Below are 26,425 nucleotides of genomic sequence, written 5' to 3' on the forward strand. Positions count from 1 at the left end.
TACGTACCCATCCCCCCATCAGCGCTGCATGTACATGTGCCCCTCCCCCATCAGCGCTGCATGTACATGTGCCCCTCCCCCATCAGCGCTGCATGTACGTACCCATCCCCCCATCAGCGCTGCATGTACATGTGCCCCTCCCCCATCAGCGCTGCATGTACGTGTGCCCCTCCCCCATCAGCGCTGCATGTACATGTGCCCCTCCCCCATCAGCGCTGCATGTACGTACCCATCAGCGCTGCATGTACGTACCCATCCCCCCATCAGCGTTGCATGTACGTGTGCCCCTCCCCCATCAGCGCTGCATGTACGTGTGCCCCTCCCCCCATCAGCGCTGCATGTACGTACCCCTCCCCCCATCAGCGCTGCATGTACGTGTGCCCCTCCCCCATCAGCGCTGCATGTACGTGTGCCCCTCCCCCATCAGCGCTGCATGTACGTACCCATCCCCCCTGCATGTACGTGTGCCCCTCCCCCATCAGCGCTGCATGTACGTGTGCCCCTCCCCCCATCAGCGCTGCATGTACGTACCCATCCCCCCATCAGCGCTGCATGTACGTACCCCTCCCCCATCAGCGCTGCATGTACGTACCCATCCCCCCATCAGCGCTGCATGTACGTGTACCCCTCCCCCCATCAGCGCTGCATGTACGTACCCATCCCCCCATCAGCGCTGCATGTGGGTCCCCCTCGTACTGGTTCAATGCTGCACCTATCCGTCCCTCTCACACGTATTGGGGCTAGCAGGAGGGACCCCAGTGATCAGTGCTGAGCTGGATCCCTTGGGCAGGAGCCCCCTTTCTGTCACCTGCGTTAGGGTCAGACCCTGGGGGCAAGGGCCTGCTAGTTCTGGCCTAGGTTGAGAATTCAGGGCGAGGGGGGCTACAGCCCTGCCCTACCAGGGCCAGGGGGGTTGCTTGGCAGGGGCTGTGGAGCACAGCACCTTAGCAAACACCCTCTACTGCACCTTCTGCTCCATCTTCCCCAGGACCTCAGCCCCTCTCTCATGTCACTGCACCCCCCCAAGTCGCCGCGCCCCCTTTCTACCATCCCCACGGTTCCCACCCCTAGGGCACTGCCACTTTTTCCTCCCATGTCACCACACCCCTTCCCCCAGCTCACACCCCTCCGTGGTTCCCACTCCAAGCTCCCGCCTCACCACCACCACCATCCCTCACCAACCTTGAGCAGGAATGTCCCATCTGCATCAACCAGCACTGGGTTAGCAGAACAGGGGGGCAGGCTGAGATGGGGGCAGCGCCACCAACGGCTCAGGCTGAAGGGGACTGGCCTGAGCTGATGGAGGGGCAGGAGTGGGCGGACAGAGCCAAGGTGCCGGAGGGGTGGGTGTCAGGGCTGATGGAGGGGCAGGGGTCAGGACTAAGGTGCCGGAGGGGAGGGTGTCAGGGCTGATGGAGGGGCAGGGGTCAGGACTAAGGTGCCGGAGGGGAGGGTGTCAGGGCTGATGGAGGGGCAGGGGTCAGGACTAAGGTGCCGGAGGGGTGGGTGTCAGGACTGATGGAGGGGCAGGGACAGGACTAAGCTGCCGGAGGGGTGGGTGTCAGGACTGATGGAGGGGCAGGGACAGGACTAAGCTGCCGGAGGGGTGGGTGTCAGGGCTGATGGAGGGGCTGGGACAGGACTAAGGTGCCGGAGGGGAGGGTGTCAGGGCTGATGGAGGGGCAGGGACAGGACTAAGGTGCCAGAGGGGAGGGTGTCAGGGCTGATGGAGGGGCAGGGACAGGACTAAGGTGCCAGAGGGGAGGGTGTCAGGGCTGATGGAGGGGCAGGGACAGGACTAAGGTGCCAGAGGGGTGGGTGTCAGGACTGATGGAGGGGCAGGGACAGGACTAAGGTGCCAGAGGGGTGGGTGTCAGGACTGATGGAGGGGCAGGGACAGGACTAAGGTGCCGGAGGGGTGGGTGTCAGGGCTGATGGAGGGGCTGGGACAGGACTAAGGTGCCGGAGGGGTGGGTGTCAGGACTGATGGAGGGGCAGGGACAGGACTAAGGTGCCGGAGGGGAGGGTGTCAGGGCTGATGGAGGGGCAGGGGCCGGGCCAAGGTGCCGGAGGGGAGGGTGTCAGGGCTGATGGAGGGGCAGGGACAGGACTAAGAGGCCGGAGGGGAGGGTGTCAGGGCTGATGGAGGGGCTGGAACAGGACTAAGAGGCCGGAGGGGAGGGTGTCAGGACTGATGGAGGGGCAGGGGCCGGGCCAAGGTGCCGGAGGGGAGGGTGTCAGGGCTGATGGAGGGGCAGGGGCCGGGCCAAGGTGCTGGAGGGGAGGGTGTCAGGGCTGATGGAGGGGCAGGGGCCGGGCCAAGGTGCCGAGGGGAGGGTGTCAGGGCTGATGGAGGGGCAGGGGCCGGGCCAAGGTGCCGGAGGGGAGGGTGTCAGGGCTGATGGAGGGGCAGGGGCCGGGCCAAGGTGCCGAGGGGAGGGTGTCAGGGCTGATGGAGGGGCAGGGGCCGGGCCAAGGTGCCGGAGGGGAGGGTGTCAGGGCTGATGGAGGGGCAGGGACAGGACTAAGAGGCCGGAGGGGAGGGTGTCAGGGCTGATGGAGGGGCAGGGGCCGGGCCAAGGTGCTGGAGGGGAGGGTGTCTGGGCTGATGGAGGGGCAGGGGCCGGGCCAAGGTGCCGGAGGGGAGGGTGTCAGGACTGATGGAGGGGCAGGGGCCGGGCCAAGGTGCCGGAGGGGAGGGTGTCAGGGCTGATGGAGGGGCAGGGGCCGGGCCAAGGTGCTGGAGGGGAGGGTGTCAGGGCTGATGGAGGGGCAGGGGCCGGGCCAAGGTGCCGAGGGGAGGGTGTCAGGGCTGATGGAGGGGCAGGGGCCGGGCCAAGGTGCCGGAGGGGAGGGTGTCAGGGCTGATGGAGGGGCAGGGGCCGGGCCAAGGTGCCGAGGGGTGGGTGTCAGGGCTGATGGAGGGGCTGGAACAGGACTAAGAGGCCGGAGGGGAGGGTGTCAGGGCTGATGGAGGGGCTGGAACAGGACTAAGGTGCCGGAGGGGAGGGTGTCAGGGCTGATGGAGGGGCAGGGGCCGGGCCAAGGTGCCGAGGGGAGGGTGTCAGGGCTGATGGAGGGGCAGGGGCCGGGCCAAGGTGCCGAGGGGAGGGTGTCAGGGCTGATGGAGGGGCAGGGGCCGGGCCAAGGTGCTGGAGGGGAGGGTGTCAGGGCTGATGGAGGGGCAGGGGCCGGGCCAAGGTGCCGGAGGGGAGGGTGTCAGGGCTGATGGAGGGGCAGGGGCCGGGCCAAGGTGCTGGAGGGGAGGGTGTCAGGGCTGATGGAGGGGCAGGGGCCGGGCCAAGGTGCCGGAGGGGAGGGTGTCAGGGCTGATGGAGGGGCAGGGGCCGGGCCAAGGTGCCGAGGGGAGGGTGTCAGGGCTGATGGAGGGGCAGGGACAGGACTAAGAGGCCGGAGGGGAGGGTGTCAGGGCTGATGGAGGGGCTGGAACAGGACTAAGGTGCCGGAGGGGAGGGTGTCAGGGCTGATGGAGGGGCAGGGGCCGGGCCAAGGTGCCGAGGGGAGGGTGTCAGGGCTGATGGAGGGGCAGGGGCCGGGCCAAGGTGCCGAGGGGAGGGTGTCAGGGCTGATGGAGGGGCAGGGGCCGGGCCAAGGTGCTGGAGGGGAGGGTGTCAGGGCTGATGGAGGGGCAGGGGCCGGGCCAAGGTGCCGGAGGGGAGGGTGTCAGGGCTGATGGAGGGGCAGGGGCCGGGCCAAGGTGCTGGAGGGGAGGGTGTCAGGGCTGATGGAGGGGCAGGGGCCGGGCCAAGGTGCCGGAGGGGAGGGTGTCAGGGCTGATGGAGGGGCAGGGGCCGGGCCAAGGTGCCGAGGGGAGGGTGTCAGGGCTGATGGAGGGGCAGGGGCCGGGCCAAGGTGCCGGAGGGGTGGGTGTCAGGGCTGATGGAGGGGCTGGAACAGGACTAAGAGGCCGGAGGGGAGGGTGTCAGGGCTGATGGAGGGGCTGGAACAGGACTAAGGTGCCGGAGGGGAGGGTGTCAGGGCTGATGGAGGGGCAGGGGCCGGGCCAAGGTGCCGAGGGGAGGGTGTCAGGGCTGATGGAGGGGCAGGGGCCGGGCCAAGGTGCCGAGGGGAGGGTGTCAGGGCTGATGGAGGGGCAGGGGCCGGGCCAAGGTGCTGGAGGGGAGGGTGTCAGGGCTGATGGAGGGGCAGGGGCCGGGCCAAGGTGCTGGAGGGGAGGGTGTCAGGGCTGATGGAGGGGCAGGGGCCGGGCCAAGGTGCCGGAGGGGAGGGTGTCAGGGCTGATGGAGGGGCAGGGGCCGGGCCAAGGTGCCGAGGGGAGGGTGTCAGGGCTGATGGAGGGGCAGGGGCCGGGCCAAGGTGCCGAGGGGAGGGTGTCAGGGCTGATGGAGGGGCAGGGGCCGGGCCAAGGTGCCGAGGGGTGGGTGTCAGGGCTGATGGAGGGGCTGGAACAGGACTAAGAGGCCGGAGGGGAGGGTGTCAGGGCTGATGGAGGGGCAGGGGCCGGGCCAAGGTGCCGGAGGGGAGGGTGTCAGGGCTGATGGAGGGGCAGGGGCCGGGCCAAGGTGCCGAGGGGAGGGTGTCAGGGCTGATGGAGGGGCAGGGGCCGGGCCAAGGTGCCGAGGGGAGGGTGTCAGGGCTGATGGAGGGGCAGGGGCCGGGCCAAGGTGCTGGAGGGGAGGGTGTCAGGGCTGATGGAGGGGCAGGGGCCGGGCCAAGGTGCTGGAGGGGAGGGTGTCTGGGCTGATGGAGGGGCAGGGGCCGGGCCAAGGTGCCGAGGGGTGGGTGTCAGGGCTGATGGAGGGGCAGGGGCCGGGCCAAGGTGCCGGAGGGGAAGGTGTCAGGGCTGATGGAGGGGCAGGGGCCGGGCCAAGGTGCCGGAGGGGAGGGTGTCAGGGCTGATGGAGGGGCAGGGGCCGGGCCAAGGTGCTGGAGGGGAGGGTGTCAGGGCTGATGGAGGGGCAGGGGCCGGGCCAAGGTGCTGAGGGGAGGGTGTCAGGGCTGATGGAGGGGCAGGGACAGGACTAAGGTGCCGGAGGGGAGGGTGTCAGGGCTGATGGAGGGGCAGGGGCCGGGCCAAGGTGCCGAGGGGAGGGTGTCAGGGCTGATGGAGGGGCAGGGGCCGGGCCAAGGTGCCGAGGGGAGGGTGTCAGGGCTGATGGAGGGGCAGGGGCCGGGCCAAGGTGATGGCGGCTCAGGGCATAGGGTGCACAACATTCCAGCATGAAACTTTCACAAAGCACAAAGTTCTTTCCACACAGCCTGGGGAAGGGGCACTCTAGCCATGCATGCCGCTGGGGGCAGGCAGCCGTTGTCCTGGTCCAGTCTGTGCAGCACCATGGTCCATGTACGCACAAGTGTGGCCCGGTGCTGGTGCCAGGGCTGAGCGTGACAGTGTGACATGGGGCACCAAGATGGGGACCAGCCCTCGTGCGAGCATCTGACTGTGCCATGTTCACAGCACCGCACTGAGGGCAGGGGAGCAGCAGCTACTGTAGGCTGGGGCAGGGCCCAGGTGTCCAACTCTTCACAGGGGGCATGGCCCCCCCCCCAGAGAAGGGCTGGGCCCAGGGACTCCAGCCAGTGGCAGAGTGTCTAGACTACATGTCTCCGTCCGGGCTGCGGGGGGGGAGGGGGGATCCTGGTGACACAGGCGCTGTGGCTGCTGGGGGGGGAATCATGGTGACACAGGCGCTGTGGCTGCTGGCGGGGGGAATCATGGTGACACAGGCGCTGTGGCAGCGGGGGGGGGACCTGGTGACACAGGTGCTGTGGCTTTGGGATCATGGTGACACAGGCGCTGTGGCTGCGCGGGGGGGATCATGGTGACAGGCGCTGTGGCTGCGGGGGGGATCCTAGTGACACAGGCGCTGTGGCCGTGGGGGGGCGGGAATCATGGTGACACAGGTGCTGTGGCTGCGGGGGGGGGGGATCATGGTGACACACATGCGCTGTGGCTGCGGGGGGGATCATGGTGACACAGGTGCTGTGGCTGCGGGGGGGAGAGAATGGTGACACAGGCGCTGTGGCTGCGGGGGGGTCATGGTGACACAGGCGCTGTGGCTGCGTGGGGGAGAATGGTGACACAGGCGCTGTGGCTGCGGGGGGGAGAATGGTGACACAGGCGCTGTGGCTGCGGGGGTGGGGAGAATGGTGACACAGGCGCTGTGGCTGCGGGGGGGATCATGGTGACACAGGTGCTGTGGCTGCGGGGGGGATCATGGTGACACAGGCGCTGTGGCTGCGGGGGGGGGGGGGAGAATGGTGACACAGGCGCTGTGGCTCCGGGGGGGGGGGGGGAGAATGGTGACACAGGCGTGTGGCGGCAGGCCGGGGAGGTATGTGCTTTTTCAAGCTATCTGGCTACAGCCAGAGAAAGTGCAGTGGGGGCGTTCTCCATCTGCCCTGTGCCTGCTCAGTCATGGGCGGGGCTGAGGCGTGTACATGCCCCGTCAGCAGCACAAAACGGCATCAACGAACTGGGCAGTTCCTGGCCTGTGGAACATGGGGGCTGGCTCTGCCCTGGTGCCAGACGGGCCTGCAGGGAACGTGGCTCCTCCCTGGTCTGGACGGGGCTGCAGGGAACAGGGTCCCTCCCTCCTTCCCCCCGGCCAGCCTGGTGGGAACAGGGCCTGCTGCCCACTGGGGCCGGAGAGGCTTGTGGGACAGGACACTGCATCCTGCCTTGGCCAGGCCTGTGGGTACATATCCCATCCCCCACCCCTCTACAGCTGGGGCCGTGTCCCGGGGCTGACGGGCCTGAGGGGAGCAGGTCCCCCCATGTGCCGGGGCTGACAGGCCTGCGGGGAGCAGGTCCCCCCGTGTCATGACAGGCCTGCGGGGAGCAGGTCCCCCCGTGTCCCGGGGCTGACGGGCCTGAGGGGAGCAGGTCCCCCCGTGTGCCGGGGCTGACAGGCCTGCGGGGAGCAGGTCCCCCCGTGTCATGACAGGCCTGCGGGGAGCAGGTCCCCCCGTGTCCCGGGGCTGACGGGCCTGAGGGGAGCAGGTCCCCCCGTGTCCCGGGGCTGACGGGCCTGCGGGGAGCAGGTCCCCCCGTGTCCCGGGGCTGACAGGCCTGCGGGGAGCAGGTCCCCCCGTGTCATGACAGGCCTGCGGGAAGCAGGTCCCCCCGTGTCCCGGGGCTGACAGGCCTGCGGGGAGCAGGTCCCCCCGTGTCATGACAGGCCTGCGGGGAACTAGTCCTGCCCCTATTCTGGGCCAGTCAGCCAGTGGGAATTCTAGACCTGGGCAGGGAACAGGATCTACTCTATAGATGAGCCTACAAGGTAGAGCTGATGAGCAGAGGGAGCAAGCTCTGTCCCTGGGCACGTCTGGGGTGCTGGGCCAGGCTCCCTCCAGCACCGGGGTGACAAGGCTCCACTCCGCCACCCTCCATGCAGCAAACACCCATGAGCATACAGGCCGACCCAGCGGAGGGGCCGGCGTGTGTCCCAGAACACCAGCCCGGGGGGGTCATGGGGCCCTGCCACCACAAGCAGCCCAGCCCGTGGGGCGCTGAAATGAGCAGTGCATCCGGCGGCCCACATGGAGGGACCAGAACCAGCAACCTGCTGGGATTTGAGGACCAAGCAGCCTGGGGGGGCCAGTCCCGCCCTTCCAGCCCACTCTGCAGAGACAGGCAGGAGAGGCAGCGAGTCCACGGGCACCTGGGGCTAAATCCTCAGCTCGGCTTCCTCAGGGAGCTCCAGCGAGTGCTCAGCGCTGATGACGGAGGCCGAGGGCCCCTGGGAGACGCCAAAGGGCGACACCACAGGGGAGCGGGCAGCCAGCGGGGACAGGGAGGGCGAGAAGCTGGGCGACATGGCCGAGGAGGAGATGGACCCCTCGTGGCTGATGGGGGAGCGGCGCAGGGAGGACAGTGGTGGGAAGGTCCTGCCCACTGCTGGCTTGGGGGGCACCGACTTGGCCCCGGGATGGGCCACCGAGGTGATGAGGGGCGGAGGGTCAATGCGGGGCTTGGGCTCCGCCTTGCTCTTGGCTTGGAAGGGCTTGCGCAGGGAGCTCTCGTCCTTGAGCCGGGCGATCTCGGTGAACACGCTGGCCAGGGGCTGGAACTGGGGGCACCAGTTCAGCAGGTAATCCCAGTTGTAGCTGCCGCGGAGCTCTTCCTCGCTGGCCACCACGGCCGTGAGGGAGCCCTCCACAGAGGGCTTGCCGTCCTCGGGGAAGGCGTAGTCCGTGGGGCGGGAGGAAACGCTCAGGCCACAGCCCACGCCCAGGAAGGTGCTGCCGCCCCCATCCTGGCGGTACAGCTGGGGCGGCTGGCCAGGCAGCAGCAGGCCGGAGCCCTTCTTGCTCTTGAACCACTGGGCGCTCTCCAAGGCGCTGGGCTCACAGGACACGTCAGAGAGCTGGTCGGCGTCCTGCTGGATCCCCGAGTCGGGGCCACGGGCTGAGATGTGCTCCTGCATGGAGGAGGTGATGCTGGCCACACGTGGGTATTCGTTAATCATCCGGATCTCATCATCCTCGGCCGCCTCGGCTGAGCCGCGCCCGCTGGAGTGGGAGGGGTCCAGGGAGCCACCCCGCGGGTAGGGCCCGGCCGACTCTCTGCCATAGCCGGGCAGGGCCTGGTGGTAGATGTGGTCACTGCCGGGCAGCACCGGCTCCTCGTGGCCTAGCTTCTGCAAGGAGCCGCTCTGGACGTGGCTGAGCTGTGCATCCTGCTCTGGCTTCTTGGGTCCCTGCTGGTGCCGGGAGCGGATGAGCACCAGGACGATGGCCACAGCCGCCAGCACCACCACCACCCCCAGGGAGGCCGCCACGGCTACCACCAGCAGCAGGTTGAGGTCTGGCGCCAGGCCGAAGGAGGTGTGGGTGACGTCTATGGCGACCTGAGCAGAGGCCGAGCGGGAGGAAGGCAGGGGGCTGCGGGCCTGCACCTCCAGACTCATCTCGCGCGGCTCCCGCTTGGCCCGCCCTGCAGGCTGCAGCTGGCTGTCCATGCGCAGGTAGATGATGCCCGTGGTCTGGTTGACCCCGAAGTACGGTGAGGGCTTAGCCAAGGAGTAGAGCACCACGCCGTCCACGCCCTCGTCCTCATCAGTGGCCAGCACCCGGCCAATGCTCTGGCCCTTGTGGGCACCCTCAGGCACCTCAAAGCTGAAGTCTGGGCTCAGGAAGACCGGACTGTACTCATCCTCACCGGTGACCAGCACCTGCGCTGTGACCGTGGCCGAGGCGTTGCCAGCATCTGTGGCCTGCACCAGCAGCCGGAAGGCCTTGGTGCGCTCGTAGTCAAAGGCGAGGCGGGCACGCAGCTCCCCGGAGGTGCGGTTGATGAAGAAGACATCCCTGCCCTCGGGGGCTCCCAGCTCCCCCGCTGCCTGCTCCAGCATGGTGTAATGTAGCTCTCCAAAGGCCCCGGTGTCGGCGTCGATGGCGCGCAGGGTGGTGATCAGGGTGCCCGGGGGCAGGTTCTCTCGCACGCTGGCACTCAGCGTCTTGACCGGGAAGTAGGGCATGTTGTCGTTGATGTCCTTCACTTCAATGGCGATGGGCACCAGGGCAAAGTGCCCGCCGGGGCCATCGGATGCCTGTACCACCAGGCTGTGGAGGGCCTGGACCTCTCGGTCCAGGGGCTGTGCCAGGCGCAAAGCGCCTGTGGCCTCGTGCAACTGGAAGAGCTGGCGGGGGTCGCCGGAACTGATGCTGTAGTGCACTTGGCCATAGGGGCCCGAATCGGCGTCGTGGGCCACTACCCGCAGCAGCTCGGTGCCGGGGAGGGTGCTTTCGCTCACAGCCGTGTGGTACTCAGCCCGGGCGAAGACCGGTGGGTTGTCATTGACATCCAGCACGGTGACAAGCACGGGCACGGTGGCACTGCGCTGCGGCACCCCCCGGTCTGAGGCTGCGACTGTCAAGTTGTAGTTTGAGATGGATTCAAAGTCCAGGGCCTCCACCAGCACCAGGGCTCCCTGTGTGTGCAAGTGCCCCCGAGACCAGCCCACGTGGCTCTCCAACTGGAAGGCGTTGCCACTGTTGCCACTGACGATGGTGTAGTCAAAGCCGGCGTTCTCCCGGGACAGGTCAGCATCACCTGCCTCTAGAGTCAGCACAGTGGTGCCTGGGCGCAGGTCCTCGGGTACACAGGCATTGTAGTGTGCCTGCTGGAAGGCAGGGCTGTGGTCATTCATGTCCAGCACCTGGATTTGCACCGTGGCCCAGGCCGAGAGGCTGGGAGAACCGTGGTCACGCACCTCCACCACCAGGTCCAGCGTGGGCTGGTCTGCATTCAGCTCCAGCTGGCGGGAGGTGAACAGTGTTCCTGTGTGGGCACAGAGTCAGTCAGGGGCTGGAGCACGGAGTCTGCCATGCTCCAGTGGCTGGGTAGCAGGGTTGGGAGAGGGGAAAGATGGGCTGGAAGCCGCCTCCACCCACTGGGAGGGTATGTCTACGCTACCCCCCTAGTTCGAACTAGGGGGGGTAATGTAGTCATACGGAGTTGCAAATGAAGCCCGGGATTTGAATTTCCCGGGCTTCATTTGCATAAAGCTGGTCGGCGCCATTTTTAAATGCCAGCTAGGTCGGACCCCGTGCCGCGCGGCTACACGCAGCATGGACTAGCTAGTTCGGATTAGGCTTCCTATCCAAACTAGCTGTACGCCTCGTGGAATGAGGACTTATTAACCCAATGCAAAAAAGAGCCAGACCCACCCACTCCCATTGGGGATGGGGGTCACAGCCACTGTCCCCTGCAAGCTGGGCGCATGTGGCACTGTGGAGATGCCCACGCTGGCCACTGGCTGGCCGGGTGCCCACAACGCCGTGTCCCCTGCAAGCTGGGCGCATGTGGCACTGTGGAGATGCCCACGCTGGCCACTGGCTGGCCGGGTGCCCACAACGCCGTGTCCCCTGCAAGCTGGGCGCGTGTGGCACTGTGGAGATGCCCACGCTGGCCACTGGCTGGCCGGGTGCCCACAACGCCGTGTCCCCTGCAAGCTGGGCGCATGTGGCACTGTGGAGATGCCCACGCTGGCCACTGGCTGGCCGGGTGCCCACAACGCCGTGTCCCCTGCAAGCTGGGCGCGTGTGGCACTGTGGAGATGCCCACGCTGGCCACTGGCTGGCCGGGTGCCCACAACGCCGTGTCCCCTGCAAGCTGGGCACGTGTGGCACTGTGGAGATGCCCATGCTGGCCACTGGCTGGCCGGGTGCCCACAACGCCGTGTCCCCTGCAAGCTGGGCGCGTGTGGCACTGCAGAGATGCCCACGCTGGCCACTGGCTGGCCAGGTACCCACAGCTCCATTTGTGTTTCTGCTGCTGCTGCACATGCCCGCACCTCGCACATGGGTGGGAAAGACTAGAGGGAACCCTGGGGGGAAGCCACACAGCTTCTGGCCGTGGGACGCTGAAGGGGTGTCTCTGGCTCTAGGAAGCCAGTTAACGTCTCCCCATTACTGTACTGGCAAGTGGAGCCTCTTCCCCCAGGGCCAAGGCACAGCAGCACCTGCCCACCTACCATTGCTGGGGTCGATGGAGACGTGGGAACTGGGCTCAGCCAGGCGGTAGGTGAGCTCCCCGTTGCTGCCGGAGTCCCTGTCTGTGGCACTGACGGTGAGGATGGTGCTGCCTGCTGGCATGTGCTCCAACAGCGCCACCTGAAGCAAAGCAAAGCCCAGAGCCATCAGACCCGGAGCCCTGGGGCTTGGCTCTGGCTCTGGCAGAGGCTCCCTCTCGGGAAGGGGTGTTAAGGAACGCCTACACAGCAGGCAGTGATTTCAGACCAGCGTCGAAATCCTGCCCAGCTACCAGGACTTGGCTCCGACTCCTGTAGCCCTCGTGGTACGAGGAGGAAGGGGAGTCGAGGCAGAGCGCTCTAGCTTGAAATAAGCGCTGTGCAGATGCTCCCTATTTCAAAATCAGCTGCGCAATGGAGGCAGCTCAATTTGCGTTGCTTATTTCAAGTAGACACACCCTTGCAGGCAGCTCAATTTGCGTTGCTTATTTCGCTTATTTCAAGTAGACACACCCTTGCAGGCAGGGCATATCTGCCCTGGAAGCATCAGGCTCTGGACAAAGGCAGGTACTCCAGGCTGGGCAACCCCTCTGGTATGGTGCAGCAGCAGGGAAGAGCAGGCTACCTGGGAACACGTGGGCATGAGCTGGCCGGAGTGCAGGGAACAGCAGGTTTCTAACCCCAAGAAGCCTCCCAAGCCGAGTAAAAACCAGAGGGCTGGGGCACCTTAAAGACTAACCCGCTTATCAGGGCATAAGCTTTCGTGGGCTGCAGCTCACTTGGTCAGATGCATGAAGTGGAAGCTTCAGCTGGCAGGGGCGAGCGCAGCGCCAGGCCTGCTGCATCAGTGTTGCTGAGCTAATTGTGAAAGGGCCAGCGTGGCCCACTGCTAACAGGCCAGAATACTGAACGGAGGAAATGACTCTGGGATAAGCTGCTCGTTCTCAGTCCCTGTTCAGACCCATTCTGATGATCTCATGTTTGCATGTGTGTCCTGGCGTTGGGGGGTCCCCGCCCCTGCACCCCCATCCGCAGCCAGACGGGACTCTCAGGCAGCAGATAGAGCAGAAGGCTTATTGGTTCAGAGGGACACAGTGTAGCACAGGAGCGATGTGAGCACAGGGACCCAGAGCAGGCAGCCTTATTCCTCTTGGGGAGAAGGGGTCCTGGATCCTTTGCCCCCCTTTTCCTGCTCTAAGCTCTTCCTTGCCTCCTAGCCCAGCCCAGACTGACTCTTCTCTCAGGCCCTCCCCCCCAGCCTGGAGTCAGCCCCACCTGTCCTTTGTCCCCCTTCCAGGGCAGTTGTTATCTCCTGTGTCTGGCCCTCAGGGGTCTGGGCCCAACACACATCTGCAGTGAGTCATGCCCAGCCTCTCCCCCTCATGCAGAGAGTGCTGCAGTGTGTGTGTGTGTGTGGGGGGGGAACTGAGGTACACGCACACACAGCACAATACAGCAAAGAGTGAATGTAACAACACCCCCCTACATCACACTATGAATTCCAGTGCCGCAGTTTCATGCTGCAGTCGGGTTTTGAAGTTGTTTTGCTCAAGCCTGACACGTTTCAAGTCTGCTACTGTGCCCCCGGGGAGGTTAACGTGCACGCCTGTTGGGTTTTGCATGTTCCCATGCTTGCTGGCTGATTTGTGCCCACCTTTTCTTTTACAGAGACAGTGTGAACAGAGACTGGCGATGGCTAGCTCGTTACAAAAATCTGACAGAGTGGCTCTTTGCCCACGAAAGCCTATGTTCCAATAAATCTCTTAGGGTATGTCTACACTACAAAGTTGATTCAAACTACCAGCCGTTAGTTCAACTTAACTTTAATAGCGTCTATACATGCAAACCGCTAGTTCAAATTTAAATCGAACTAGCGGAGCGCTTAATTCGAACTAGGTAAACCTCCTTCTGTGAGGACTAACGCCTAGTTCGATTTAAGTAGTTCGAATTAAGGGCTGTGTAGCCACTTAATTCGAACTAGTGGGAGGCTAGTCCTTCCCAGGTTCCCCCTGGTGGCCATTCTGGGCACCACCAAGGAAATTCTTCTGCCCCCTCCCGGCCCCGGAGCCCTTAAAGGGGCACGGTCTGGCTACGGTGCCTGTGCCTGGTGCAAGCCTGCCAGCGCCCAGCCAGCAGACCCTGCACCTGGCACGGCACGAGCCAGCCACCCGCTGCCACCCAGCCCTCCGCCTCTTCCCGGGACCAGGCTGGCGGCTCCCGGGAGCCTGCCCAGGTCCACAAGAGGCGGGCGCCCACCTGTTCTAGTGCGGAGATCGTGGACCTCATCCAGGTTTGGGGGGAGGCCTCCAACATCCACGACCTCTGCACTAGGCACAGGAAAGTGGCCGTCTAGGGCAGGATAGCTGCCAGCCTGGCCACCAAAGGCCAATGCAAACCCAGGAGCAGGTTTGCGGGAAAATCAAGGTGGTCCACTGAGATCCCCGACCCTGAGCCCTGAGCTTAGAACATAAGAACATAAGAACGGCCGTACTGGGTCAGACCAAAGGTCTATCTAGCCCAGTAGCCTGTCTGCTGACAGAGGCCAACACCAGCTACCCCAGAGGGGATGGACCAAAGACAGTGACCAAGCCATTTGTCTCGTGCCATCCATCTCCAGCCTTCTACAAACAGAGGCCAGGGACACCGTTCCTACCCCCTGGCTAATACCACTCCATGGACCCAACCTCCATGACTTTATCTAATTTCTCTTTAAACTCTGTTATAGTTCTAACCTTTATAGTTCTAAGCTATAGTTCTAACCTTCACAGCCTCCTGTGGCAAGGAGTTCCACAGGTTGACTATTTGCTTTGTGAAGAAGAACTTTGTTATTAGTTTGAAGCCTGCTACCCATTCATTTCATTTGGTGTGCTCTAGTCCTTATATTATGGGAACTAATGAAGAATTTTTCTTTATGCACCCTCTCCACACCACTCATGATTTTATAGACCTCTAGCATATCCCCCCTCAGTCTCCTCTTTTCTAAGCTGAAAAGTCCCAGTCTCTTTAGCCTCTCTTCATATGGGACCTGTTCCAAACCCCTGATCATTGTAGTTGCCCTTTTCTGAACCCTTTCCAAGGCCAAAATATCTTTTTTGAGGTGAGGAGACCACATCTGTACACTGTACTGAAGATATGGCATACCATAGTTTTATACTTCCCCTCCTCCTTCTTCCCCTTGCTTCCCCCTTCCAGCTCCCTCCTCCCAGGTTTCCACCGCCCCTCTCCCACCCTTATAGACTCATAGACTCGAGGGCTGTGTCTACATTGGCCCCTATTCCGTAATAGGGATGCAAATGTAGCACTTTGGAATAGGCAAATCCGCGGGGTTTTAAATATCCCCCGCGGCATTTGCATTAACATGGCTGCCGCTTTTTTCCAGCTTGTAGATAAGCCGGAGAAAAGCGCCAGTCTGGACGCAATCCTCCGGAAAATAAGCTCTTTTCCGGAGGATCTCTTATTCCTACTTGAAAGTATTAAACTTGAAAGTAGGAATAAGAGATCCTCCGGAAAAGAGCTTATTTTCCGGAGGATCGCGTCCAGACTGGCGCTTTTCTCCGGCTTATCTACAAGCTGGAAAAAAGCGGCAGCCATGTTAATGCAAATGCCGCGGGGGATATTTAAATCCCCCGCGGATTTGCCTATTCCAAAGTGCTACATTTGCATCCCTATTACGGAATAGGGGCCAATGTAGACACAGCTATAGACTTTAAGGTCAGAAGGGACCATTATGATCATCTAGTCTGACCCCCTGCACAGCGCAGGCCACAAAATCTCACCCACCCCTCCTAGAATAATCCTCTCACCTATATCTCAGATATTGAAGCCTTCAAATACTTTGAAGACCCCAAGATGCAGAGAATCCTCCAGCTGTGATCTGTGCCCCATGCTACAGAGGAAGGCGAAAAACCTCCAGGGCCTCTGCCAATCTACCCTGGAGGAAAATTCTTTCCCGACCCCAAATATGGCGATCAGCTAAACCCTGAGCATGTGGGCAAGACTCATCAGCCAGACACCCAGAAATTCTCTATAGTAACTCCTATCATCCCTCCATTGACCTATTTCCCACTGATAATGAAAGGTCAATTAGTTACTAAGATCATGTTATCTCATCAAACCATCCCCTTCATAAACCCATCTAGTTTAATCTTGAAACCAGATAGATCTTTTGCCCCCCACTACTTCCCTTGGAAGGCCGTTCCAGAACCTCACTCCTCTAATGGTTAGAAACCTTCATCTAATCTCAAGTCTAAACTTCCTACTAGCCAGCTTATATCCATTTGTTCTTGTGTCCACATTGGTACTAAGCTTAAATAATTCCTCTCCCTCCCTGGTATTTATCCCTCTAATATATTTAAAAAGTGCAATCATGTCCCCCCTCAGCCTTCTTTTGGTTAAAGTAAACAAGCCAAGCTCCTTGAGTCTCCTTTCATAAGACAGGTTTTCCATTCCTCGGATCATCCTAGTGGCCCTTCTTTGTACCTGTTCCAGTCTGAATTCATCCTTCTTAAACATGGGAGACCAGAACTGGACACAGTATTTCAAATGGGGTCTCACCAATGCCTTGTATAATGGCACTAACACCTCCTTATCCCTACTGGAAATACCTCGCCTAATACATCCCAAGACCGTATTAGCCTTTTTCACGGCCATGTCACAATGGCGGCTCATAGTCATTTTATAATCAACCAGGACTCCGAGGTCCTTCTCCTCCTCCGTTACTTCCAACTGATGTGTCCCCAGCTTATAACTAAAATTCTTGTTATTAATCCCTAAATGCATAACCTTACACTTCTCAGTATTAAATTTCATCCTATTGCTATCACTCCAATTTACAAGATCATCCAGATCTTCCTGTATGATATCCCGATCCTTTTCTGAATTGGCAATAGCTCCCAACTTTGTGTCACCCTAACCCTCTCTCTTCCCTTCTTCCACCTTTTTTTCCCAGTCTCCCCAGAGGTTAATCCCCCCCCCTAAGTTTTGTTAAATAAAGAGAGTTTCTATTTTTGAACACGTGTCCTTTATTTTTACATCAGGAAACGGGGCCAGGGAGGGGTAAGTGGAAGGAAGTGAGGGAAGAATGGCGTACGAGCCCCCGATGGGGAGGACTGGGGTGACTCTGCGGGCTCCTCAGGGTGGAAGCTCTCCTGCAGCCCCCCGACTGACCCCCCCAGATGGCAGCCTGCGGCAAGTGCAGCCGGGCTGATGGCCGAGTGCTGTGATGTGCCGAGTGCGGGCACTCAGGGCACTCCAAGCCAGGACTGCTTTGCTGTCCCTCATCGAGGTAGACAAGCGAGCGGGGAACCCCTGAGAACTGTCTGTCCGGGGTGGGGGTCGGGTCCCTTTAAGCACAGCCCTCGGCTAGCCTGAGGCAGCAGCTCCACGCTCTAAGTCCTAATCTGATGCCCTGCCGGCACTGCTTCCGGCCATCCTTAACCCCGGTTCAGGGTCCACTTAATGTGGACGTGCTAGTTCAAATTAGCAAAATGCTAGTTCGAATTAGTTTTTAGGTCTAGATGCACTAATTCGAATTAGTTTTTAGGTCTAGATGCGCTAATTCGAATTAGTTTTTAGGTCTAGATGCACTAGTTCGAATTAGCTTAGTTCGAATTAACTAAATCGAATTAAGTTAGTTCGAATTAGCGCTGTCGTGTAGACGTACCCTCAGTCTGCACGGTGCACCAGACTTCTCGCTGGTTCTGCAGATTCAGGCTAACATGGCCACCCCTCTGGTACAAAAATCCTAGAATCCCAGGGCTGGAAGGGACGTCAGGAGTCACCGAGTTCAGCCCCCTGCCCAAGGCAGGACCAGCCCAACTCAATCATCCCAGCCAGGGCTTGTCCAGCCCTTAAACACCTCTAGGGATGGAGATTCCACCCCTGCCCCAGGGAACCCAGCCCAGGGCTTCCCACCCGCCTAGGGAAATAGGTTGTCCCAATAGTCAAGCTAGACCCCCACCCCTCCACTGCCACTTGAGCCCATTGCCCCTCGTTCTGCCACCTGCCCCCACTGAGACCAGCCCCTCGCCAGCCTCTTTGGAACCCCCTGCAGGGAGCCTTCCCCATTAGGTGTTTGTTAGTCTTTCAGGTGTTGGTTTTGCTAACGCAGACTCCCAGGCCCGCCCCTCTGAGACCCGTAAGCAATGCAGCCAGAGCTCCCAATTAGCTCAGCAGCAGCTGTGGGTCAGTTTGCGAGCAGGATTACCGAACAGGTCGGCCTGGGCTAGCCAAGGACTGGAGTCAATAACTCAGTCCACTCCAGGAGGGCCTGTACCTCTCCGGTTCTGCAGGCCTTTACTTGTCTTCTGGCTCTTTTGTAACCCTCTCCCCATTGCTCAGCGTCCTCACAAGCACCAGGACGGGCCTCTGAGTTCCAGTGCACCTCGGGGGCAGAGACGTCTGTGTTTGCAGCAAAGGACACATGAACCCTTCATGCCCCAGCAGCACCCTGCTCCTCCACTTTGACCCCAGGATACATGCCCCCGCTGGTCAATAGTGCCTGCAGGCCTGGACCCTACGAGCAATGCACCACCCTGTCACAGATGGGCCGACCGGGCAGATGTGGGGAGCAGAGAAACATCAGTAGCTGCAGCAGGACAGAAACCCCCCGAAGAGAAGAAGTTCCTGCCAATGGAGCAGGGGAATCTCTCTACCCTGGCCTAGGTGCCACTATAGAGGAGCCAGGGCCCCATGTTCCAGGGACCCAGTGCAACTGCAGTATCACATCACTCAAATGTCAGTATAGCTGTGGGGTGAGAATTACTGGGCAGTGCTGGGGCAGGCTGTGGGGCGGGAGTCCCTGGGACAGGGCGCTGGGGCAGTGTCAGGGCAGTGCTGGGGCAGGCTGTGGGGCGGGAGTCCCTGGGACAGGGCGCTGGGGCAGTGCTGAGGCAGGCTGTGGGGCGGGAGTCCCTGGGACAGGGCGCTGGGGCAGTGTCGGGGCAGTGCTGGGGCAGGCTGTGGGGCGGGAGTCCCTGGGACAGGGAGCTGGGGCAGTGTCGGGGCAGTGCTGGGGCAGGCTGTGGGGCGGGAGTCCCTGGGACAGGGCGCTGGGGCAGTGTCGGGGCAGTGCTGGGGCAGGCTGTGGGGCGGGAGTCCCTGGGACAGGGCGCTGGGGCAGTGCTGGGGCAGGCTGTGGGGCGGGAGTCCCTGGGACAGGGCGCTGGGGCAGTGTCGGGGCAGTGCTGGGGCAGGCTGTGAGGCGGGAGTCCCTGGGACAGGGCGCTGGGGCAGTGTCGGGGCAGTGTTGGGGCAGGCTGTGGGGCGGGTGTCCCTGGGACAGGGCGCTGGAGCAGTCTCTAGACAGTGCGGGTACAGGCTCTGGGTCAGGTGTCCCGGAGACAAGGCGCTGGGGAAGTCTCTGGGCAGTGTGGGGCAGGCTGTGGGGTGGGTGTCCCTGGGGCAGGCTGTGGGGGTGGGTGTCCCGGGGGCAGGCTGTGGGGCGGGTGTCCCGGGGCCAGGCTGAGGGGCAGGTGTCCCGAGGGCAGGCTGTGGGGGCAGGTGTCACTGGGGCAGGCTGTGGGGCAGGTGTCCCGGGGGCAGGCTGTGGGGGCGGGTGTCCCAGGGGCAGGCTGTGGGGGCGGGTGTCCCAAGGGAAGGCTGTGGGGGCAGGTGTCACTGGGGCAGGCTGTGGGGCAGGTGTCCCGGGGGCAGGCTGTGGGGCGGGTGTCCCGGGGCCAGGTTATGGGGTGGGTGTCCCTTGGGCAGGCTGTGGGGCGGGTGTCCCGGGGGCAGGCTGTGGGGTGGGTGTCCCCGGACCAAGCTGTGGGGGCGGGTGTCCCGGGGCCAGGCTGTGGGGCGGGTGTCCTGGGGCCAGGCTGTGGGGCAGGTGTCCCTGGGGCAGGCTGTGGGGCGGATGTCCCTGGGGCAGGCTGTGGGGCGGGTGTCCCTGGGGCAGGCTGTGGGGCGGGTGTCCCGGGGCCAGGCTGTGGGGCGGGTGTCCCTGGGCCAGGCTGTGGGGCGGGTGTCCCGGGGCCAGGCTGTGGGGTGGGTGTCCCTGGGGCAGGCTGTGGGGCGGGTGTCCCGGGGCCAGGCTGTGGGGCGGGTGTCCCGGGGCCAGGCTGTGGGGTGGGTGTCCCGGGGGCAGGCTGTGGGGGTGGATGTCCCTGGGGCAGGCTGTGGGGCGGGTGTCCCTGGGGCAGGCTGTGGGGCGGGTGTCCCTGGGCCAGGCTGTGGGGCGGGTGTCCCTGGGCCAGGCTGTGGGGTGGGTGTCCCTGGGGCAGGCTGTGGGGCGGGTGTCCCTGGGGCAGGCTGTGGGGCGGGTGTCCCTGGGGCAGGCTGTGGGGTGGGTGTCCCTGGGCCAGGCTGTGGGGCGGGTGTCCCTGGGGCAGGCTGTGGGGCGGGTGTCCCGGGGGCAGGCTGTGGGGCGGGTGTCCCTGGGCCAGGCTGTGGGGCGGGTGTCCCTGGGGCAGGCTGTGGGGCAGGTGTCCCGGGGGCAGGCTGTGGGGCGGGTGTCCCTGGGGCAGGCTGTGGGGCGGGTGTCCCGGGGGCAGGCTGTGGGGCGGGTGTCCCTGGGGCAGGCTGTGGGGCGGGTGTCCCAGGGGCAGGCTGTGGGGCGGGTGTCCCGGGGGCAGGCGTAGTGGCCCCGTGCCCGACACAGTACCTGGTAGAGCCCCTGGCTGAAGGTGGGTACGTTGTCGTTGACGTCCTCTACGATGACGGTGAGGTTGGCCTCGGTCTCGTGCCGGGAGTCGGAGGAGCGGATGGTGAGCACGTAGCGGTCGTGCTGCTCGTGGTCCAGGGGCTCCGTCAGCGCGATGCGGCCCCCATAGCGCAGGATGCTGAAAGGTCCTGTTGCCGCCCCATCCGGCCCCAGCATGTAGGAGAGAGCTGGGCCAGAGTCCACGTCGTTCCCTGTCACCTGGGTGATCTCGGTGCCCAGCAGGGTGTCTGTGGGGGGGGGGGTTGCTGTCAGCAGCCCAGAGGCTCAAAGGCTGGGACCTGCCCCCCGCCCCACGACGGGAGGGGGACCCAGCTCAGCATTTCCCATATGGGGTGCAAGGCTACCTGGCGCCTACAGGGAAAGGCAGAGGAAGCTCCATCCGGAGACTCCAGGGCTGAGATGGGCTCAGGAGCAGCAGGTGGGGGCTGCAGGCGGAAGGCAGGGGCTCCCGTTCGGGGAGCTGGGGAGGGGGGCGGTTGGTGAGTGAGGCAGGCAGTGATGGAAGGGCAGCCAGGGCTGCTGCGGGGCGAGGTGGGGGAGACAAGGGGCTCAAATTCTGGGGTGCCGGGGTGCAGCGGAGGGTGCTGGGGGCTGGCTGGCGCCTCGTTGCAGTGGAGTGGGTGAGCTCCCTAGGGCCACCTGACAGGTGAGCACGACTCTGAGACGGGGCCTTCAGCCACCTGTGACCAGCCAGCTACAGCCCTGGTCCAGGCCAGAGGCTCTGCCGAGGCGCCCAGGGTGCCCCCACCCCAGGCTGTGCAAGAGGCCACCCTACCATGGCCAGAGCCTGGCAGGAGGGGTGTTCTTGGCTGCGGTGCCGTGGTTCAGCTCCTAGGCTAGAGACCTTCACTACAGCAGCGCCCCATGGCCGTGGGAGATCGGGCACCATGGTCAGGCATGGAACAAGCAGTTGAGGACTCATGTAAATTAGGTTTTGCATACTAATTGGTATGCAGATCCCAGGGTTGCACAGTTAGCAGGGTGTGAACCGTGCTCACCTTCGTGCCACCCCCCACCGTGCACTCCACTTACTCTCAGGCACCCGCACCTCCCAGGGCAGGGGGATGGTGGGGCTGTTATCGTTAATGTCCATCACCACTACAGTCAGAGTGGCCGAGCCAATGAGAGGCGGGTTCCCTCTGTCCATCGCTGTCACCACCAGGCTACAGGGCAGAGACAAAGCCACAGGATCAGTGTCACTTGGGATCCTGTGCCCTCGCATGCAGCGCGGAAGAACTGGAAGTGCTAATAAACAAACACAGCTATGCCATCGCTGGTATCAGAGACCTGGTGGGATAATACACACGACTGGAATGTTGCTATAGAAGGGTGCAGCTTGCTCAGGAAGGACAGGCAGGGAAAATGGGGAGGAGGTGTTGCCTGATATATTAACAATGGACACACTTGGCCTGAGGTGGAGATGAACGTAGGAGACAGACGTGTTGAGAGTCTCTGGGTTCGGTTAAAAGGGGTAAAAAACAAGGGTGATGTCATGCTAGGGGTCTACTACAGGCCACTTACCCAGGTGGAAGAGGTGGATGGGGCTTTTTTTAAACAACTAACAAAATCATCCAACACACAGGATTTGGTGGTGACGGGGGACTTCAACTATCCAGGCATATCATAGAATCCTAGAACACTAGGACTGGAAGGGACCTCGAGAGTCATCGAGTCCAGACCCCTGCCCTCATGGCAGGACCCAACACTGTCTAGACCATCCCTGATAGACATTTATCTAACCTGCTCTTAAATATTCCCAGAGATGGAGATTCCACAACCTCCCTGGGCAATTTATTCCAGTGTTTCACCACCTGGACAGGCAGGAAGTTTTTCCTAATGTCCAACCTAAACCTCCCGTGCTGCAGTTTAAGCCCATTGCTTCTTGTCCTGTCCTCTGAGGCCAAGGAGAGGTGTTGCAAAGCTGCTCTCAGCATTCCCGCAGGCCCTTTGTGTTAGCTTGACTGATGTCTGGGTTCAGGTGTAATACACTAGGCCTTGTGTCTGCCCATTGCAGTTTGTGAAGGCCCACTGAATACTAGCACAGCAGCACTCAACTCCTTGGGCGGGCTTTGCCATTGACCAACCTGGGTACAGGTCCGTGCCCCTTCTTAGCTGGGGCCAGGACATGTTGGTATATAAGGATATGTTGTGAACAGGTGAGTGCTAACAGGGAGTTTAGGGTACATCTACACTGCATCCCTAGTTCGGACTAGGGATGCAAATGGAGACGACCAAAGTAGTTAATGAAGCAGGGATTTAAATATCCCGCACTTCATTAACATGATCTCGCTGGCGTGCTAGTTCGAATCACAGCTGATTCGAACCAGGAGGTGCGTGCCGGGATGCGTTAGTTCGGACTAAAGCCCTTAGTTCGAACTAATGTTACTCCTTAAAAAGGGCTTTAGTCCGAACTAACGCGTCCCGGCGCGCACTTCCTGGTTCGAATCAGCTGTGATTCGAACTAGCGCGTCTGCGAGATCATGTTAATGATCCTTTGAGAGGGAATTCTCCAGGTAAAGAAGAAGCAGATAAAGGACTCTTGAGGAAAGTGGCTGTCTGCAGTGTGTGTTGTGTTTGGGGCTTTCTTGCTGTGTGCTGAGCTTGTGTTTGTGAGTGAGGTTTTTTTTTTTTCTCCCTTCTCCTTGCCCCTCCCCTTCACGGAGTGTGTGCTGTCACTGGCAGGTGAAAATTGTTGGCTTCTAATTAAAGTTTGAATTCTAGAAGCCTCTGCTGATTGGCCGAGCCTTGGTAGGGGGAGGGACTTTCAGGCAGTCCAGGGCTTTATAAAGCAGTGAGCAAGAGACCAAGGAGCTTGACAACAGGTGAGTGCTAACAGGGAGTTTAGAGAGGGAGTTTGGAAGGGGAGAGGGAAGGGCGCGAGGTTCTCTTGCCTTTCTTTTAAATCCTTTTTCCAGGACAGCAGGTATGGATGGTGATAGGTCTGCTGTTGTTACCTGCACAGTGTGTGCCATGTTTGTCATCCTCCCGGAACAAAGAATGGATTTCATCTGCACCAAGTGCAAGCTGGTTGCCATTTTGGAAGAAAAAATTAGAGGACTGGAAGCCCAAGAGTCGACCCTACGCTCAATCAGAGAGGATGAAGACTTCCTCGATAGAAGGCAGCGTTTAATCCTGCAAGCACGGCAGGAGGAAGTGCCAGAGAGGGCAGTACAGGACCAGGAAGAGAAGTGGCAGCATGTAACTTCTAGAAGGGGAAAAAGGCCAGCATGGGAATTCCACAATGCTATAGAGGTAAGTAATCACTTTCAGGCTCTCTCCACAGGCTCTGCAGTGGTGAATGTTTTGGAAGGGACCTCACAAGGAAGAAACCGGAAGGAAACACTACCGGAGGGAACGCATTGGATGCGTAGTCCTAGAGATGGGGGTTCCGTGACCACCACCCCCCAAAAGAAGACGACAGGTGGTGGTGGTCGGGGACTCCCCCCTAAGAGGGACTGAGCCATCCATCTGCTGTCTGGACCTGGAATCTCGAGAGGTATGCTGCTTACTGGGAGCTTGAATTCAGGATGTGACTGAGAGGCTTACCAAGCTGATCAAACCTTCGGATCGCTACCCCTTCCTGCTTCTCCATGTGGGAACTAATGATACGGCCAAGAATGCCCTTGAGCAGGTTACTGCGGATTATGTAGCCCTGGGAAGAAGGATCCAAGAATTCGGAGTGCAAGTGGTGTTCTTGTCCATCCTCCCTGCTGAAGGGAAAAGACCGGACAGGAATCATTGAATTGAGGACGTAAATGCGTGGTTGCGCAGATGGTGTCGCAGAGAGGGCTCTGGTTTCTTCGACCATGGGACTCTGTTCCAGGCACAAGGATTGTTAGGAAGAGATGGGATCCACCTAACGAAGAGAGGAAGGAGCATCTTCGCGGGCAGGCTTGCAAACCTAATGAGGAGGGATTTAAACTAAGTTTGTTGGGGGACGGTGACCAAAACCCTGAGGGGAGTGGGAAAGTCGGATACCGGGAAGAAATGCAGAGAGGAAGGGGCAAGAAAGGATGACCCCTGATTTGAATGGAGAAGATAGGGCAATCAACTGGTTATCTGAGGTGTTTGTACATGAATGCGAGAAGCCTGGGCAACAAACAGGAAGAACTGGAGGCCCTGGCCCAGTCCAAGAAATATGATTTAATTGGATAACAGAGACTTGGTGGGATGACTCGCATGACTGGAGCGCTGTCATGGAAGGGTATAGACTGTTCAGGAACAAAAGGCAGGGGAGAAAAGGAGGAGGAGTTGCACTATATGTAAGAGCTCTATGATTGCTTAGAACTCCAGTATATAGAGGGAGAAAAACCCGCTGAGAGTCTATGGGTTAAGTTTAGAGGTGCAAACAACAGCAGTGATGTTGTGGTTGGTGTTTACTACAGGCCACCAAATCAGGTGGATGAGGTAGATGAGGCTTTCTTCAAACAACTGAGAGAAGCTTCCAGATCACAGGCCCTGGTTCTCATGGGGGACTTTAATCACCCTGGCATCTCTTGAGAGACCAATACGGCAGTACACAGGCAATCCAGGAGGTTTTTGGAGAATGTTGGGGATAACTTCTTGCTACAAGTCCTGAAGGATCCGACCAGGGGCCATGAGCAACTTGACCTGCTGCTCACAAACAGGGAGGAACTAACAGGGGAAGTAGAGGTGGGTGACAACCTGGGAAGCAGTGATCATGAGATGGTAGATTTCAGGATCCTGACCAAAAGAAGAAAAGAGAGAAGTAAAATACACACCTTGGTCTTCAGAAAAGCAGACTTTGACTCCCTCAGGGTACGTCTACACTACAGCGCTAATTTGAACTAAGCTAATTCGAACTAATGCATCTAGAACTAAAAACTAGTTCGAATTAGCATTTTGCTAATTCGAACTAGCATGTCCACATTAAGTGGACCCTGAACCAGGCTTAAGGATGGCCGGAAGCAGTGCCAGCAGGGCATCAGATGAGGACTTAGAGCGTGGAGCTGCTGTCTCAGGCTAGCCGAGGGCTGTGCTTAGAGGGACCCGACCACCACCCCGGACAGACAGTTCTCAGGGGTGCCCCGCTTGCAAAGCAGTCCTGGCTTGGAGTGCCCTGAGTACCCACACTGGGCACATCACACCACTCGGCCATCAGACCGGCTGCACTTGCCGCAGGCTGCCATCTGGGGGGAGGGGGCAATTGGGGGGCTGCAGAAGAGCTTCCACACCCAGAAGCCCGCAGAGCCAGCCCAGTCCTCCCCATCGGGGGCTCGTACCCCATTCCTCCCTCACCTCCTTCCACTTACCCTTCCCTAGCCCCTTTTCTTGATGTACAAAATAAAGGACAATTGTGTTAAAAAATGGAATCTGTCTTTATTGAACAAAACTGGGGGAGACTGGGAAAAGGAGGTGGGAGAGGGGAAGAGAGAGGCTGGGAGAGGGGAGGGCAACTAAAATGATCAGGGGTTGGGAACAGGTCCCATATGAAGAGAGGCTAAAGAGACTGGGACTTTTCAGCTTAGAAAAGAGGAGACGGAGGGGGGACAGGATAGAGGTCTCTAAAAGCAGGAGTTGGGTGGAGAGGGTACATACAGAAAAGTTCTTCATTAGTTCCCATAAAGAAGGACTAGAGGACACCAAAGGAAAGGAATGGGTAGCAGGCTTCAAACTAGTAACAGAAAGTTCTTCTTCACAAAGCAAAGAGTCAACCTGTGGAACTCCTTGCTGCAGGAGGCTGTGAAGGCTAGAACTAGAACAGAGTTTAAAGGGACGTGAGATCAAGTCATGGAGGTTGGGTCCATGGAGTGCTATTAGCCAGGGGGTAGGAGTGGTGTCCCTGCCCAAGGTTTGTGGAAGGCTGGAGAGGGATGGCACGAGACAAATGGCTTGGTCACTGTCTTCAGTCCATCCCCTCCAGGGTCCCTAGGGTTGGCCGCTGTCGGCAGACAGGCTACTGGGCTAGATGGACCTTTGGTCTGACCCAGTACGGCCATTGTAAGCTCAGGGCTCAGGGTCAGGGGTCTCAGTGGACCACCTTGATTTTCATGCACACCTGCTCCTGGGTGGCCAGGCTGGCAGCTCTCCTGCCCTAGATGGCCACTTTCCTGCGCCTAGTGCGTAGATCGTGGACGAGGTCCACCATGTCCGCACTAGCTCAGGCGGGTGCCCGCCTCTTGCGGTCCCGGGCAAGCTCCCGGGAGCCGCCAGGCTGGTCCCGGGAAGAGGGGGAGGGCTGGGGGGCATCGGGTGGGTGGCTCGATCCGTGCCAGGTGCAGGGTCTGCTGGCTGGGTGCTGGCAGGCTTGCACCTGGCACGGGCACTGTAGCCAGCCCGTGCC

At 61.0% G+C, this 26,425-nt stretch overlaps 1 protein-coding gene across 3 annotated transcripts in view; it reads right to left on the reverse strand.

The window, feature by feature from the left end:
• Positions 1-234: 234 nt before the first annotated feature.
• DCHS1 (dachsous cadherin-related 1) overlaps positions 235-26,425 on the reverse strand; it is a 164,482-nt gene continuing 138,291 nt past the window's right edge. For all 3 annotated transcript variants that reach the window (XM_075917306.2, XM_075917305.2, XM_075917308.2), the window contains 4 exons: positions 21,154-21,284; positions 20,062-20,348; positions 11,463-11,601; positions 235-10,267 (listed from right to left, as the gene is read on the reverse strand). In XM_075917306.2, coding sequence (XP_075773421.2) covers positions 7,653-10,267; positions 11,463-11,601; positions 20,062-20,348; positions 21,154-21,284 — 3,172 coding nt within the window. In that variant the 3' untranslated portion in view covers positions 235-7,652. The remainder of the gene's footprint in view (positions 10,268-11,462; positions 11,602-20,061; positions 20,349-21,153; positions 21,285-26,425) is intronic.

This window comes from Pelodiscus sinensis, chromosome 1 (genome assembly GCF_052426305.1).
Source record: "Pelodiscus sinensis isolate ZL-2025 chromosome 1, ASM5242630v1, whole genome shotgun sequence".
Classification (NCBI taxonomy): domain Eukaryota; kingdom Metazoa; phylum Chordata; order Testudines; family Trionychidae; genus Pelodiscus; species Pelodiscus sinensis.